This window comes from Mus caroli, unplaced genomic scaffold, assembly GCF_978045245.1.
Source record: "Mus caroli unplaced genomic scaffold, Mus_caroli_1 scaffold_14, whole genome shotgun sequence".
In the NCBI taxonomy this organism is placed as follows: Eukaryota; Metazoa; Chordata; class Mammalia; order Rodentia; family Muridae; genus Mus; species Mus caroli.
This window is the reverse complement of record NW_028227269.1, coordinates 1,951,146-1,968,625: the sequence shown is the minus strand read 5'-3', so window position 1 is coordinate 1,968,625 and position 17,480 is coordinate 1,951,146. Positions and strand designations below refer to the sequence as shown.

Sequence of the window (17,480 nt, the reverse complement as noted above, 5' to 3'; positions counted from 1 at the left end):
AAGAAAGCAATCCTTATATTCACATGGAGAGCACACAATAGTGCCTGGCCTGGACAAAAGACAACACAATGTGTAGTAACCACACAGCGCAACAGTGTAGTCATTAGTAACCACACAGCGCAACAGTGTAGTCAGTCATGTCGACCACAGAGGGACTTCGAAAATATCTGCATATGGAGAGATTTACAAAAGTACCCAAAGCAATATGGTTCATAATTAAAAAACAAACAAACAAACAGGAAACACCAAATGCCCATGCCAGCAGTGCCATAAACTGTGCCAACTCACAACAGTAAAAATAACACACATACCAAGAGGCTGTGTCTTAGAGACAGTACTGGGTGGGGGCTGGGAGGTAGCCTAGAGGGGAACGTGCTCCTATGTAAGCATGAAGACTCCCAAGTGAAGATGGGGACAGGGAGACTGTGTTTGGGTGGGGTTGGGGGAATGGGGGGCAGGCAGATCCTAGGAGTTCAACGGCCGGTCAGTCTGGTCAAAAATGAAGACTAGCTCCAGGATCAGTGAGAGACACCGTCTCAAAAACAAAGCAAAGCAAAACTAAACAAAAATAAACAAGGTGGACAAGCTAGAAAGATGGCTCAGTGGTCAAGAGCACTGGCTGCTTTCCCTGAGGACCTGGGTTCGGTTCCCAGCACCCACATGGTAGCTCACTATTATCTAGAATTCCAGTTGCAGGGAATCCAAAATCCTGAGACTCAAAGGTAAAATTCGCACACATACATGAAGGGTGGGGAATTGATCTCTGGCTTCTACACACAGACACATGGCAAGGACGCCTGCACATTTACATATTCATTCAACCATACACACAGGAAAGGATGGCAGGCAGGGGGCTGGAGAGGTGGGGAGAATAAGCATTGTGCACGCAAGGTGGTGACTCTCTTTTATAAAGGCGGGGAATGAGGAAGCAATCAGACATCTGCAGTCACCTTTGGTGCTATGGAGACGGAACTAGAAGAGACACAGAGGAAGCTTGAAAGGGTTCTGGTAATGTCTCAGCTCTTGAGAAAGACATCCTCACTTCAGTCTGGAACTCACTGTGTAGACCAGGTTGTCCTCCAACTCACAGAAATCTGCCTGCCTCTGCTTCCTGTGTGCTGGGTGTGCATCAGCACTGCCCAGCCCCTACAAAATCTTTTTAATGTGACATTAAACACACTAAAGGACTGAGTGCTTCTCTCTAAAGCCAGCAAATATTGGAACTGGCTTCTATTGTTCCAAAGACTGTATTAACAGCAGAGGCACGGAAACATGTGTGAGAGCTGCCATCAGCTGGAATCATATTTATTATAAAGAAACAATCATCACTCGGCACTATGTCCACAGAAGAAATAGAAAAATGGCAATTATGCATGTGCAAATCCAGATCGTCATAAAGACTGTATCATCAGAGCGATCAGAACAGTCACAGCGGCCGAGATTGTACCGAAGACTCACTGCGAGTCTTCTGTCCTAAGATCATAAAGGACAGCTTGAGCAGTCACACTAATCTTACTCAGGGTCCCTTAGTCCCTCTCCCTGTGTTCATAATAGCCGTGACTTCATCACACCCAGACACTTCCTCTGCAGATGGAGCCAGGCCTCACTCCACCCCACCCCCACTCTCCAGGCCACTGATGACAGGCATGCGGCCTTCCCGTCCATTATCCATTGATGACAGACGTGCGGCCTTCCCGTCCATTATCCGAGCAGTCGCCTAACGTATCTGAACCACAAAATAGGCCTTTGCCTCCTTCCTAGCTAAGCTCCATCTTCATAAACTGCAACAGACAGACAGACAGGGCCCCAAGGCACAAGAGATTTCCTCTCTGGCTACTTTTAAAGGAAAAAGGAGGGGGAGTACACGGGTTAATGGAGTCTCAATGGCTGAAGCAAGGCACTGCAGATGTGCTGCCCCCACACCAGCAACCTCACCACCACCACACACACAGTCTGCTGGCTGCAGGGCCTGGCCTAACCCAGGATGGTCGAATCTTGGCAGTTTATTAAAAATTTGCCCAGACACATTGTAGCAGTATCTGGACCTCTGCCATTCAGAATTGTGTAGAGGAGCAGGAGGTTTGGTTGTTTTTGATCTGGAGAGGGCCGCCAGCCTCAGAGCTTCCTGATCCAGACAGTCCTGAGAGCAGAGGTGCTCGGGATCCCTGCTACCTCAGGACCTGGATTAACAGGCTGTGTTGCAGCACAGGCTCCCCAGCAGCTCTTCTCACCTGCATCTTCAGAGCAAGAAGACCACCGGCGTCCAGTGCATCCTAAGAACACGCGTAGGCAGCTAACACAGCTACTCCACTGTATCCTAAGAACACACGTAGGCAGCGCTAACACAGGTGGGGGTGGGACGCAGGGCCTGGGGGCAATCATAAAGTACAGTCTATATGCCCATGTGGTGTTGCTGTTTCAGTCTTAGAACTTTGTCCTCAAAGTGACACAGTCATGAATACATAAGCAGCCACTTGCCCTGCTGCCCGCAAGGAAGGAAGCACACAGCCTGGGGAGAACATGGTAGCATATTCATGCTGCAAACCAGACATCAGGTCACACTGTCGAAACTGCCAGCCGTGTCTACATTCTGGGTAGCAAGGTCTCTGAAGACTTCAGGTGGAGGACCAGGATCCTGATTGTGAGAAAGAGGGCTCCTAGCTCCCTTTGGCTTGGACAGGCTGCCATCTCTCACCACGACTGTCTGGGCAGCTGTGAAACTTAATGGGATGAAACCTTGGCTGTCAGCAGAGAGGAGGATCCAGTGGGAGTCTACAAAGGCAATTAAGAACAGAGCGCGTTAGGCAACACACGATTCTGTAAGGACAGATGACTGCAAGACATCGTTACTGCTGAAGTTAGGTCGCAGGCTGGAGCTGGAGCTGCTCTGGTACCATGTAGCCCAATGCAAACTGGCAATCACGAGAGCCTCGAGGGCTGGGTCAGAGGCATGCACTACTACCCGGGGCTAACTTGTACAGGGGGAGGTTCAGTAGTTGATATAAAACCTTATATACGCCATCATCATCTAACAAACACTTTCCAGAAAAGACAAAGATGAAGAGTTGTGTTAGGGTCAGAGCGCAGGGCAGTGCGGGAAATGGGTGTCAAAAACAACCACCTCAAGTGGGTCTCTTTTTTTTTTTTTGGTTTTTCGAGACAGGGTTTCTCTGTGTAGCCTTGGCTGTCCTGGAACTCACTTTGTAGACCAGGCTGGCCTCGAACTCAGAAATCCGCCTGCCTCTGCCTCAAGTGGGTCTCTTAAAGCTAAGGACATACAGGTTTCCTAGGGACTGACATTTATCACATGGGGCTGTGTACATAACATCATGCAAATATTCATCTGTACACATTAGGACATAGGAGGGCCCACCCACTACCCAAGAAGGGTGAGCCAGCTAGAAGAGAGACAGTGGCTTGAAAAAGCCTGGTTTGTAGTGTGACATGTACTTGGGCCATCTCTGGGTCCTTCAAGTCTCAGAGACCCTGTGCTTTACTTCTGAAAAATGCACACTCCAAAAAGTAAAAGACAAATATGTAGGAAGGGTTTCTTAGTGTTATTTATAATGGTTAAACCTGAAAATGACTGGGGCTGGAGAGATGGCTCAGAGGTTAAGAGCAATGTCTGTTCTTCCAGAGGTCCTGAGTTCAATTCCCAGGTTTCTATAATGAAACCTGGTGCCCTCTTCTGGTGCACAGGCATGCATGCAGGCAAAACATTGTATACATAATAAATGCATAAATCCTTTCTTTTTTTTTTTAAAGATTTATTTACTTTATGTATGTGAATATACTGTAGCTGTCTTCAGACACTCCATCAGATCCATGGAGGTTGTGAGCCACCATGTGGTTGCTGGGAATTGAACTCAAGACCTCTGGAAAATCAAGCGGTGCTCATAACCACTGAACCATCTCACAATCCCCCGAATCAATCCTTTTTTAAAAAAGAAAATGACTTAAATCTGTAATTTGTTTGTTTGTTTGTTTTTGTTTTTTCGAGACAGGGTTTCTCTGTGTAGCCCTGGCAGTCCTGGAACTCACTCTGTAGACCAGGCTGGACTCGAACTCAGAAATCCGCCTGCCTCTGCCTCCCAAGTGCTGGGATTAAAGGTGTGCGCCACCACTGCCCGGCTAAATCTGTAATTTTTATTTTACTTTACAAGTCTAAGTGACCTGCCTCTGTGTGTGTGTGTGTGCATGGCGAGCTTTCAGAGCCTTTCAAGGACAGACAGAAGACAGTCCAACACTCATCTCCTAGGCCAGTGTGCCCATGGTGTAGAGGTAAAACACTCATACATATAAAATAAAAACAGAGCTGGAGAGATGGCTCAGCAGGTAAGAGCACCAGCTGTTCTTTCAGAGGACCTGGGCTAAGTTCCTAGCAAATGCATGAAGGGAACATGCATCAGTAACACCAGTCACAGAGAATTTAGTGCCCTCTTCTGATCTCCATGGGTACTACATGCATATACATGCCTGGAGAAACACATAAAATAAAAAGATAATAATAAATATTTAAAAATAAAACAAGGGGCTGGTGAGATGGCTCAGTGGGTAAGAGCACTCTTCCGAAGGTCCAGAGTTCAAATCCCAGCAACCACATGGTGGCTCACAACCATCCGTAACGAGATCTGGTGCCCTCTTCTGGAGTGTCTGAAGACAGCTACAGTGTACTTACATATAATAAATAAATAAATCTCTAAAAAAAAAAAAGATAAATGGTAACTTTAAAAAAAAATAGGGGCTGGTGAGATGGCTCAGTGGGTAAGAGCACCCGACTACTCTTCCGAAGGTCCAGAGTTCAAATCCCAGCAACCACATGGTGGCTCACAACCATCCGTAACGAGATCTGACTCCCTCTTCTGGAGTGTCTGAAGACAGCTACAGTGTACTTACATATAATCAATAAATAAATCTTTAAAAAAAAAAAAAAATAAAAAAATAAATAAATAAATAAAACAAAAGCCGGGCGTGGTGGCACACGCCTTTAATCCCAGCACTTGGGAGGCAGAGGCAGGTGGATTTCTGAATTTGAGGCCAGCCTGGTCTACAGAGTGAGTTCCAGGACAGCCAGGGCTATACAGAGAAACCCTGTCTCGAAAAAACAAAACAAACAAACAAACAAACAAAATATATATATATGTGTGTGTGTATGTATATAAATATTATACATACATATATATATACATACATATATAAAACAAAAATATGAGGAAATAAAAATGGTATACCTTAGAATACTAACCTATCTGTCAAAAATGGCAATTGTAAAGCCAAACTATAAATGTATCTGTCAAAACAGAAAAATGTTAGAATGCTAAAGGGAAAAATAAAATGTCTTATGTTCAATGTGGTGGTGCACGCTTTTAGTCACAGCACTTGGGAATTCTGTAAGTTTGAGACCAGCCTGGTCTACAGAATGAGTTCCATCCAGGACAGCAGAGGGGAAAAAAAAAAAAAAAAAAAAAGCAAGCAAGCAAGCAGCCATGTTTCTCATGTGTGAGTAAGGCATCAGGTATCAGGTAGGCCTTGCTAACACGGCCTCACTGTGTCATTCTGTCTTTCACAGCCCCCCATTCCCTCCACGTGAGAATGTCAACTCCACCAACACTGTAGTGTTTCCATGACGGGTGCACTAGACTGCAACAGGCACACTGCAGCTACGCACTGCCTTGCAGCTCACTTTCCCTTTTTTTTTTTTATTATGTATTTTCCTCATTTACATTTCCAATGCTATCCCAAAAGTCCCCCATACCTCCCCCCCCCACTCTCCTCCCCCCACCCCCCACTTCTTGGCCCTGGGGTTCCCCTGTACTGGGGCATATAAAGTTTGCAAGTCCAATGGGCCTCTCTTTCCACTGATGGCCGACTAGGCCATCTTCTGATGCGGCTAGAGACACGAGCTCCGGGGTACTGGGTAGGTCATATTGTTGTTCCACCTATAGGGTTGCTGACTTTCCCTTTTTAAAAGGTGTGCATTTCCCAAGCTGGGGAAGGGCTTGGGAAAGGTCTCCTATTCAACGAGCTCTACTGTCTCCCGCAGGCCTGGGTATATAGTAGGCAACTAATCATATTTTTAACTATTTAGTGAACTGCTTGAATGGCTGGACAGTTCCATTTCCATTCCTGAAGCTTCAGAGCAGAAGGGCGGGAGAGGGTGCTCTGGCTTTCACCTACCGTGCAGCATTTCAACAAGGTGGAGGCCAAACATCTGTTGAACGGTACTGAGCCTCAGCTTGCCATCGCAGAGAAGCACAGCTCTTCTCTCAGTGGGACCTACAGAACAAGGGTTCTCCAAGTAAAAGGGAAAATGGTTAGCTGACTGTTAAAGCAATAAACTGACATCTCTTAAGAACAATGTAGAGGGAGCTGGGACACACCTCCGAGCCAGCATTGGGGGATGAGGAGCAGAGGCAGGCAGAGCTCTCGGAGTTTAAGGCCAGCCTGATCTACAAGGCAAGCTGAGGCTAGCCCAGGCTTACACAGTGAGACCCTATCTCAAAACACAAACTTTTTTTTTGAAGTCACGAAAGAGTGAAGTCATTTTTAGAAGTGATTTAAAATATATCTAGAGGGAAATATCTTTAAATTGTTACAGTTCTAGCAAGACTCATTATGAGCTTAAAAGCATAATCATGAACACATAATAAAAATATTACTTCTAGGGCCAGGTATGCTGGCTAGTTTTATGTCAACTTGGCACAAGGTATAGTTTACTCGAGAGGAAGGCACTTCAACTGAGAAAATGCTGGCATAAGATTGGGCTTTGTGGGCTGGAGAGATGGCTCAGTAGTTAAGAGCACTGACTGCTCTTCCATAGGTCCTGAGTTTAATTCCCAGCAACCACATGGTGACTCACAACCATCTGTAATGGAATCTGATGCCCTCTTCCGGTGTGTCTGAAGACAGCTACAGTGTACTTATATATATATATATATATATATATTAAATAAATAAATCTTAAAAAAAAAAAAAAGATTGGGCTGTGTGCAAGACAGTAGGGCATTTTCTTAGTTAGTGATTGATGAGGGAGGGCCCAGCCCACTGTGGGTGGGGCCATTCCTGCATTGGTGGTCCTAGGTCTGTAAGAAAGCATTCTGAGCAAGCCATGGGGAGCAAGCCAGTAAGCAGCACTCCTCCATGGCCTCTGCATCAGCTCCTGCCTCCAGGTTCCTGCCTATCAGGACGATGAGCTCAGTTCTTCTTCTGATGAGCTGTTATGTGGAACTGTGGGTGAAATAAACCCTTTTCTCCGCAGGCTGTCATGGTGTTTCATCACAGCAAAAGTTCATGACTAAGATACTAGGCCAGTGAGATGGCTCAGTGGGAAAAGCACTTGCCACTGAGGTGATGATAACCCAGGCTCAAGCCCTAGAATCACGGTGAGAACTGACTTTTTGTGTTTTAAGACAGTCTCACAATCTAGTCCTGGCTGGTCTGCAATTGGCTCTGTAACCCAGTCTGGCCTCAAACTCAAGAGCTTCATCAGTCTCTGCCTGTTCAGTACTCGCACCACAGGTGTGCGCCACCATGCCCAGCTTCTGATTGTTGACAGCTGTCCTCTAACCTCTACATGCATGCCCACCCCGCACATACATGTTAAATACAAACACACATACAATGAATGATAAAGAAAAGTTATGTTTACATTATACATTACTTTCAATTATTATTTAAACATGATCTTCATTAAGTATTTGACGAACAGGGCTGGAGAGATGGCTCAGCGGTTAAGAGCACTGACTGCTCTTCCAGAGGTCCAAAGTCCAAATCCCAGCAACCACATGGTGACTCACAACCATCTGTAACGGGATCTGGTGCCCTCTTCTGGTGTGTCTGAGACAGCAACAGTGTACTCACATATATGAAATAAATAAATCTTAAAATAAAGTGTTTGGCGAACAGTGTTACAGTGGAACTGGAGGTCTGGCTCAGTGAAATGAGTCAGATGAATTGTGTGTGTGAGTGTTTTGCTGTACGTGTGTCTGTACACCACATGTGCACCAGAAGAGGTCAGAAGAGCGCTGGCATCCCCTGCAACTGAAGTTCTGAGTGCTAGGAACCAACTCTGGTCCTCCAGGAAAGCAGTGCATGGTCGTCCGTCCATCCATCCATCCATCCATCCATCCATCCATCCATCCTCCCTCCCTCCCTCCTGCCCCGCTTCCCTTCCTTCCTTCTTCCTTTCAAGAGATTTTTTTTTCTCTTCTTTTTTGAGAGAGAGGATCTCACTACATAGGCCTCGTTGGCCTGGAACTCACTCTGTAGACCAGGCTAGCCTCTAACTCACAGATATCCTCCTGCCTCTGCCTCTCAAGTGCTGGGATTAAAGGAGTCAGACTAGTTCATGTTCTTAACCTCCACCTCTCCAGCTCCTAATAGTTTTTTTAAAATATTTATTTATTTTATGCATATGAATATACCACCATTGCTCTCTTCAGACACACCAGAAGAGGGCACCAGATCCCATTACAGATGGTTGTGAGCCACCATGTAGTTGCTGGGATTTGAACTCAGGACCTCTGGAAGAGCAGTCAGTGCTCTTAACCACTGAGCCATCTCTCCAGCCCCTAATAGCTTTTTAAATACAAGTGGAAAACGGTATTAAATGAGCAGTTCTCCTCAAATGGTAGAGGTTAGTTTAGCACACACAAGACTCTTAGTTGGTCCCCAGCACAGCATAAACCCAGGTGTTGAGGCACACACCTATGGCACCAGTACTTCAGAGGTGAAGGTAGAAGGATAAGTACCTTGGGGTCTTAGCGTTACAGCCAGAGTTAAATGGAAAAAAAAAAAAAAAAAAAAGCAGGATAGGTGCTGGCAGAGATGGGGGCAGGTGACCTTGAACTCACTGGCCAAATCAATGAGATCCGGGTTCCTTGAGAAAGCTGGTCGAGTGGAAGCCTTCCCTCCAGACAGACCCAATGTGCACATGCACGTGACTCCCATGAGCACACACATACACTGCCCACAAGAAGTTCAATGTCATCCTTGAAAGGCCAGCCTGAGCTGCATGAGATCCGATCTCAAACAAACAAAAACTCCCCCCCCTCCCCACTGTCCCACAGTGTTGCTGGCAGGACAGACTGGATTCGAGGGCTTCCTGTATAGTGGAAGTTCCTCAAGAAAGACTGTACCTGGTAAACGAGGTGAACATATGGAGCATGCTGCAAGGGTGGATACGTGGGGGAGACGCGCTTCTCCTTGAGTAGAAAACCCGAGAGTTCAGAAAGATACTGCTGCATCGCAACCAGGTGTCGAGAGAGGATCTCCAGCTCTCGGGAAAGTGGGCACGTTTCCTTCTCTTTTTGTAAGTTCTCCCTTTGAGGTGAATTCAGTTCTGGGGTGCTGGTGTGCTCTGGGGTCCTGCTGGGTCTAGGCAATGCTGGGCAAAGCCAGGGGGGGCTGTGAAGGGTTTCACTGGACAGAGGGGACAAGGGACTTTTAATTTCTTGAATAAGGGCTCTTCCAGACCTCCCACTCTGAGTACTGGAGTTAGCTGTTAGCAAGAGCCCTTGGCTCAGGGGACTCGAACCTGGGGAAAGGCTGTCAGTGAACTTTTCTCTGTCTGCTTTACTTAGTAAAGCACTGAAATCAGAGTAAGCACCCTGACTCTCAGCACATGTTCCAGAAGATTCGCTTCCCTGGGTCACTTCTCTAACTATCAGACGAACTGTATACTGACCGTATTCTGAAGAAGGAAGAAAGGCTGCTTCACTGGGCTTTTGTTTCCCTACAGCAATTAACAATAATCTGTCTGTCAAGTAACAAATGCCTTTTGGTCTTTCGTTACTCTCTAACTGAATTTGCTGGATATTTGGCATAGAAGATGGAGCGGCCGAATAGATCAAAATTACGTTACACGTATTGGAAGCCACGGCCACTAGCTCTGCTGTCAGGTTAAATGCTATTAAATCAGGAACCAGGATGCCTGGAATAGCGACCTTTTTTGTTATGGTAATTGCTTTATTAAAGGTTACCAGGATCAAATGTGAAGAATCTTGGCCAGTTCCGGTCAAGTAGTCCTTTTTTCTTAAACAAATAAGAGAACTCTGTTCAGCTTGGGATGGGTTGAAATGTATGTGAGTCAGATCGAGAGGAACTGAAAAGGGAGAAACTGTCACTCCAGAATTCATGTCCATAGTGGCTACCTGCTCATCTACAGGGGGCGTCTCACCCACAGGGCGAGTATGAACAGAGCCGTCGGCACCGTTGGGTGCACTGTCGAAGGCTTCAGATGCATTTAAGCTACAAAGTTTATGGAGGGGAAGTTCGGTGGCTATGGCAACCTGTGAGTTCCCGGTGGCCGTGATGGAGCGGATGGAACAATTCACAGGAAACACTGGGCAGGAGGAGCAGCTGTGAAGGGACTTCTGAGAACTGTCCCAGATATACGAATGAAGGTTGCTGTCTATTGCCACCACCAGCCGCTGGCCGTCCAGGGTCCAACAAGCACAGTAAACGCGGCCCTTGGTGTTGACGTCCACTTTTACCCTGGAACCATCTTGGTGGACGTTAGGAAAAATGGAGACACCCTGCGCAGTCAACACGGTCAGGACAGCGTCCTTTGGGTGCCACACGCAGCCCTGAGGAAGGATAGGGAGTGACTCCCTGACCTCAGAGGTCTGAGACGCCTGCCATTTGCTTGCTCCTGCAGTGCTGGGACACAGCTGCCACACGGAGACAAGCTTCCTGTGCTGGATGGCAAGCAGAGCGGGCGAGTGCACCGTTCTGTCTGGTGCCCAGGAAACCCCACAGACAGATTCAAACCTTCCAATGACCTGGGAGTCCCCGAACTTGGCCTCTCCACTATGAAGCTGTAAATCAGTCAGGACTACACGATTCCCATCAGTCCAGGCCAGGCCCCAGGTTGGATGGACTGCTTGGTTCAGTGAGTTCAGTCCTGTCCTAGGCAGTTTTCCGTTTCCCAACTCCATCCTTTCTGACAAAGGCTATCTGAAATGATTAGGGAGGAAAGTTACAAAGGGGCGTGGTGGGGCACACCTTTAATGCCAGCACTCAAGAGACTAAGGCAGGAGAATCTCAGTGAGTCTGAGACCAGCCTGGTCTACAAAGTGAGTTCTAGGCCAGCTAGTTGATCACCACAGGCAATCTTGCCTAAGGCTTTCAGATTCACATCTAATCTCTATGTTAGAGCGAAGAGAAAGCAAACATAATCCTTACATTCCCATAAGTCATCACTACAGGAGTTTTAATCTTATCTTTTTGTGTGGTTCTGGGTATCAAACCCAGGGCCTTGTGCATGCTAGACAAGTGCTTAACTCCCTGATCCCTGCAGCTTTTTACATTAGAACTTTATTAACTTCAAGGCTGCTACTAAAGTGTTGTGATACTAAAGTGTTTCTATGAGCTGTAAAATTAAAATGAAGGGAAGCAGGCAGGTATTCAGAGGGCACTGGAGGGCCAAGGTTAGCCTGAGCCAGATGGGGGTTTGTTGTTGTTGTTTTTAGATTTGTTTGTTGATTTGTTTATTTAATGTATGTGAGTGCACTGTAGCTGTCTTCAGCCACACCAGAAGAGGGCATTGGATCCCATTACAGATGGTTGTGAGCCACCTCTCCAGCCCAAGACAAGGTCCTCCTATTAGGTGGCTCTGAATGTCCTAGAACTTGTTTTGTAGACCAAGCTGGCTTTGAACTCATAGAGATCTGGTTGCCTTTGCCTCTGCCTCCTGAGTGTTGGGATTAAAGGCACACACCACCATGTTGCATGAAAGAATAACTTTTTTTTTTTTTGGTTTTTCGAGACAGGGTTTCTCTTTATAGCTCTGGCTGTCCTGGAGCTCACTTTGTAGACCAGGCTGGCCTCGAACTCAGAAATCCGCCTGCCTCTGCCTCCCGAGTGCTGGGATTAAAGGCGTGCGCCACCACGCCCGGCAAAAATAACTTTTATTTTAGATAATAAAACCAAAAGCTCTAAAATGTTAAAAAAAAATTACAACAAAATAAACTCCAGATGGTTGAAGACCTAAATGAATAACCAAGTCTGCAAAATATAAGCCTATTTTACCACACCATGTAAGTCAATCACATATATAAATGTTCATAGCAGCGACCTGTGCAAGGGTACAAAGCCTAGCATAAGCACATAAGTCAGTGTGGAGCGCTTGCCTGGCATGTCCTGCTGCTAGGTTCAACCACTCATCGAGCAAACATAAGTCGAGGTCCAGGTCCATATTCTCAGTCCCTGGAGTAAGTCAAAGGCAGGAGGCCCAGGAATTCTAGGCCAGCATTAGCTCTACAGCGAGTGCGAGGCCAGCTTGCACTGCAGGAGACCCTGACAGGAAGTTCAGAACTTGAAGCGATGTTCCTCAAGAGACGGATTGCTTAGCATGTGCGATATCTAAAGCAATAAATAAAAGTGAGTTATGTCATTACAGAAGAAATTAGACCAATGATTCTGAACCTGTAGAACTCAGCCTTTGTTGTGGGGTTGAACCTAAGACCATTAGAAACCACAGATATCATCATGACTCACAACAGCAGCAGAATTAGTTATGAAGTAGCAACAAAAATGAGTTTATGGTTGGGGGTCACCACGACAGGAGGAACTGTTTCAGAGCATTCAGAGGCAGGCAGGTGCCCACCCATAGGCCCAGGTTCTCAAGAAGCTGAGGCAGGCCATCACCTAAAGCCCTCTGAGGCCAGCCTGGGTAAGAGCTCAGACAGAGAAAAAGTAACTTCCGTAAGTGAGAAACCTCAAAGAAGACTGGAACTCCTATGATAACCCCTAAATATGCGCTATTTAGGAAAAACATGCACCATTATGTGTCTACTCATGTGTGTGTGTTTATAAAGACTGAGGGAAAGGTCAGGGATAACATGCAGCATGTAAACTGTTCATAGTAAAATAAGGTGGCATAAGAGACAAAGTGGGGGCTGGAGTGATGGCTCAACGGTTAAGGGCACTGACTGCTCTTCCAAAGGTCCTGAGTTCAAATCCCAGCAACCACATGGTGGCTCACAACCACCCATAATGAGATCTGATGCCCTCTTCTGGAGTGTCTGAAGACAGCTACAGTGTACTTACATATAATAAATAAATAAATCTTTAAAAAAAAAAAAGAGACAAAGTGGACTTTTCAATTTCTGTATTTGGAGGGAATTCTTTTTAATAATCATATATCCAAATTATCTTCTTATAGTAAAATATTAATATATAAAAATATACTTAGCTCATAAAGAGTTTTAAGACTTAAAAAAATTGTAGCTTTTAAACAGTCAAAGAATACTAATCATTTTTTGTTCACCCCTGAGGGTTGGATCCAGGACCTGGACATGCTAGGCAACTGCTCCATCTGTGAACTAGACCCCATGCCTATCAGCAGGCAGTTTCCCCAACACGGATCAGTGAATGTGTAAAGGCTGGGTGCCAAGGCCAGCATGGCCCTAATGGAGACAGAGTGACATGGTTCTTGCCCCTAGGACAGGGCCCCAGTGTGAGCTTCCAGGAATGTCAATGGCTACGGTGGGCGACAGGCTTGCTTGTGTAATAATGAACATACTCTCTGGGTCCACGGCAGTGGAGGCCTCTTTCCTCCTGAGGAAATGCCCTCCTTGTTTATGACTCCATGATAATTAGAAACACCAGGAGTGTGGGCTATGTCTCAGCAAAATGGTAAACACTGGGACCTTCAGGACAGCCCTTAAGGATACAGGAAAGAGCTCTAAATACTTGAGTTTGAAAACATATTATTTCTCAACTATGCAAAAAAAAATTATGCAAAATGAATTATGAGTGGTTTCACAATTCTAAAGGAACAAAAGCAGCTGAGCTGTGAGCCAATTTGTTAGAAAATTACTAAGGACAGAGATAGAGAGACTTAGGGAATGGTGGTCACAGGACCCCAACCAGCTGAGTGCTCTGTTCATGCTTACAAAGGCAGATGGGTTCCTGAGTTCAGGACCCATCTAGGACAGAGCAAGGGTAGGCTCAGGCACGGTGGGAGGTGTAATTTTGGGCAGGGTTCCACCCAACTAGCTTATTATCTGTGTTTAACAAAGACAGACAGATCTCTAAAATTCTTTCGCAATATTAAGAAAAAAATGTATGCTTGCTGTCTCTTAAGGATCAAAGGGCTAAAGTGGGCAGTGGTGGCTCACGCCTTTAATCCCAGCACTTGGGAGGCAGAGGCAGGCGGATTTCTGAGTTGGAGGCCAGCCTGGTCTACAAAGTGAGTTCCAGGACAGCCAGGGCTACACAGAGAAACCCTTTCTCAACAACCCAAATACACACACACACACACACACTCACACGGAGGTCAGCAAACAACCTTGTTTGGGAGTTTGGGAGTTTGGGAGTTGGTTCTTGCCTTCCACCATATGGGTCCCAGATGTAAACTTAGATGTTAGGCTTGGCAGCAGTCATCCTGACCTGCTGGGTCACCCTGATCACCCTCATTTTGGCTTTTTATTTTGTTGTTGTGATTTGGGAGGGGGGGTGAGACAGGGTTTCTCTGTGTAGCCCTGGCTGTCCTGGAACTCACTCTGTGGAGCAGACTGGCCTCGACCTCACAGAGACCCGTTTCCTTCGGGATTAAAGGCGTGCACCACACCACCCAGGTTATTTTGCTGTTTTATTTTTTTAAATCACTTTTCTCTTCTATTCCCAAACCCAACTACTGAGCATATACCTTCAGCATATAAGAAGCCCTTCTGAATCTGAGGGTGTGGCTCACTGGTAGACTGCAGCCTCGGATGCTCAAAACCCTAGGTCCAATCCCTAGCACCCAACTTAAAAGTAACGAAGTTCTTTCAAAAAGCATTAAGACATAAATGCTTGTGTTATTTGCTACAGATATAACTTTCTAACTTGATCTGTTTTGGTCCTAAAGGAGGCAGAGGTAGCAGGATCTCTGAGAATAAAGGGCAGCATAGCATCTACCTACCTATGTATCTACCTATCTACCTACCTACCTATCTCTCTGGGGGGGGGGGGCGGGTATACAGGCCGACCAGAGTCACATGGGGGGGGGGGGTAAGAGTCTGAACACCACAACCATAAGGTGCGCAAAGAGTCAGTGGGTTGACTGTGGGTGACTCAGTCAGAAAAGTGTTTGCCATAAAACCTGAGTTCAGTCTCAGAATCCCACAAAGTTAAGGGAAAGAACAAACTCACAAAAGCTGTCCTGCGACTTCCACAGATCTGCTGTAGTATGTGTGCCCCACCTCAGAAAAAACAAAACAAGCCGGGCGTGGTGGCGCACGCCTTTAATCCCAGCACTCGGGAGGCAGAGGCAGGCGGATTTCTGAGTTCGAGACCAGCCTGGTCTACAGAGTAAGTTCCAGACAGCCAGGGCTATACAGAGAAACCCTGTCTCGAAAAAACAAAAAAACAAAAAAACAAAAAAAAAAGAAAAAGAAAAAGAAAAAGAAAAAACAAAAAAACCAAATCCTTAATAATAGATAAAAATAAAAGGCAAGGGCTGGAGAGATGGCTCAGCAGTTAAGAGCACTGACTGCTCTTCCCGAGGTCCTGAATTCAAATTCCAGCATCCACGTGGTGGCTGGCAACCATCTGTAATGAGATCTGATGCCGTCTTCTGGTGTGTCTGAAGACAGCTGTACTTAAATAAAATAAATAAAAAAATAAATAAATCTTTGGGACAAAGCAAACCAGACCAGAGCAAGGGGAAAAAAAGAAGCCAGGTGGTGGTGGTGGTGCATTCTTTCAATCCCTGCACCGGAAAGGCAGAGGCAGGCGGATCTCTGAGTTCAAGGCCAACCTGATCTACAGAGTGAGTTCCAAGACAGCCAAGATTACACAGAGAAACCCTGTGTGTGTGTGTGTGTGTGTATGTATGGAGGGGGGGGTTGGACAGATAAACAAAAACCCCAAACCAAACGGAAAAAAAACAACAAAGGATGAAATAAAAGAGAGAGAGGACACAAAGTGTGCGGCTGCTTTCCCAGAGGAAGGGGCTGGATGAGGAGGTGCTTCTGGCGCTCACACAGAATGTGAGTACTGAAAAATACTTGAGGGACAGCGTGCAAAGTTTTGGCTTGGGAAAGAGTGGAACCATTAGTCAGAGATGCAGAAGGCAGGCGTGCTTTGAAGATGAGAAAGGTGGGTAGTATGTAAGGTATTTATTTTTGATACAGACCCTCATGTAGCCCAGACAGGCCTGGAGCTTCCTGTTCTCCTGCCTGCACTTCCTGAGTATTGAGAATAATACTGGTCCACTTTATGCGGTGCAGAGGATGGAACCCAGAACCCTGTGTATGCTAGGCAAACACTCCACCGACTGAGATACTGCAAGATGTGACAAATCTTAGTATTAGACGTGTTTTATGTAAGGTGCCTATAAGTGGTATTAAACATGTTTCATGAAGGTAGCAGTAGATGTACCTTAGGCAGTCACGGGGAAGGATTTGGGAGTCACTGATGTAAGGTTAGTAAGGCCAAAGCAATTAAGGATCTTATCATTTAACAAAACAAAACCTGAAAGCCAGCCAAGATAGCCCAGCAGTTATCAGGGGCTTGTACACAAGCCTTATTTATATCTGAGTCCAACCCCTGGATCCCACAAAGTGGCAGGAGAAAACCAACTCACAAAAATTGTCCTATGACTTCCAGCTATGCACCAAAACAAGTGCACGTGCGTGCGCAAACGCTGAGGCGCGCGCGCGCGCACACTCGCACACTCACTCACACACACACACACACACACACACACACACACACACACACACACACACTGCCTCGAGTCCAGGTAGTTCCAGGCTAGCACTGATTGCAAAATGACACCCAGTCTCAAAAAGACCAAACCAGATAAAAACCAAACCAAACCCAAAAATCCCCATCTACCTTCCCAGAAGGATGAGAGCCGTGAGACAGAGATACTGGCAACAGCTTAACTGATCATCCCGTTAGAGCCTCCTGGAATTAACCCAAAGCTCGGCTATTATCATTTGTGATTTAAAACAAGTTCTTAGTTCGGTTTGTTCAAACACCTCAAAGTTCGTAGGCGACTTTAACTTACTACAAAGAAGGTAAGCTCTATTGATACTGATACCAGAAATATCGCTCGTGCATGCCAAGGGCACTTGTTAAAACCCACACCGTGAGCTTGCTTCTACCGCAGCCTGGTCCTCCTCCAACTCTCCCTCAACTTCTCCCCACACCTACATCCCTGGGCCTGAAGTGCCACCCACTTCCCTCTCTGCCCAGCCTGGGCCTCCCTTACACTCGCCAGGCCTGGCCACACACACACAAACCCACGAAATACCTTAGTCTTCTGCCTCCCCGTCCCACACGTAAAATCCCGGGGCCGCTCACGTCACAGGACCGGGGATCAGAAGTCCCGGGCACCTAACGGAAGCCTCGGTCTTTGGACCTCGGAGATGCCTCTAGACTATTGGCTATTGAGTGCGTCACGTTAGCGGAGGGTCCTTCCGATGGCCAGTAAGCGCGGGCTTTGCCGCAAGTGTTTCTGGGAGTTGTAGTTTCCGCGAAACCAC

General features: G+C 46.4%; 1 protein-coding gene across 3 annotated transcripts; it reads right to left on the bottom strand.

The window, feature by feature from the left end:
• Positions 1-349: 349 nt before the first annotated feature.
• On the bottom strand, positions 350-17,357 carry Wdcp (WD repeat and coiled coil containing). Of its 3 annotated transcripts, none has more exons than XM_021179603.3 (5): positions 17,249-17,357; positions 12,132-12,363; positions 9,138-10,956; positions 6,178-6,292; positions 350-2,772 (listed from the first exon to the last, which is right to left on the bottom strand). In XM_021179603.3, exons 3-5 carry the CDS (start codon positions 10,935-10,937, stop codon positions 2,552-2,554), a joined length of 2,136 nt encoding a protein of 711 aa, XP_021035262.1. In that variant the 5' UTR covers positions 10,938-10,956; positions 12,132-12,363; positions 17,249-17,357; the 3' UTR covers positions 350-2,551. The 3 variants fall into 3 exon arrangements, with proteins under 3 accessions (XP_021035262.1, XP_085686311.1, XP_021035263.1); XM_085830185.1 differs by having other exon boundaries at positions 17,299-17,342; XM_021179604.3 differs by lacking the exon at positions 12,132-12,363.
• Between the last annotated feature and the right edge of the window lie 123 nt (positions 17,358-17,480).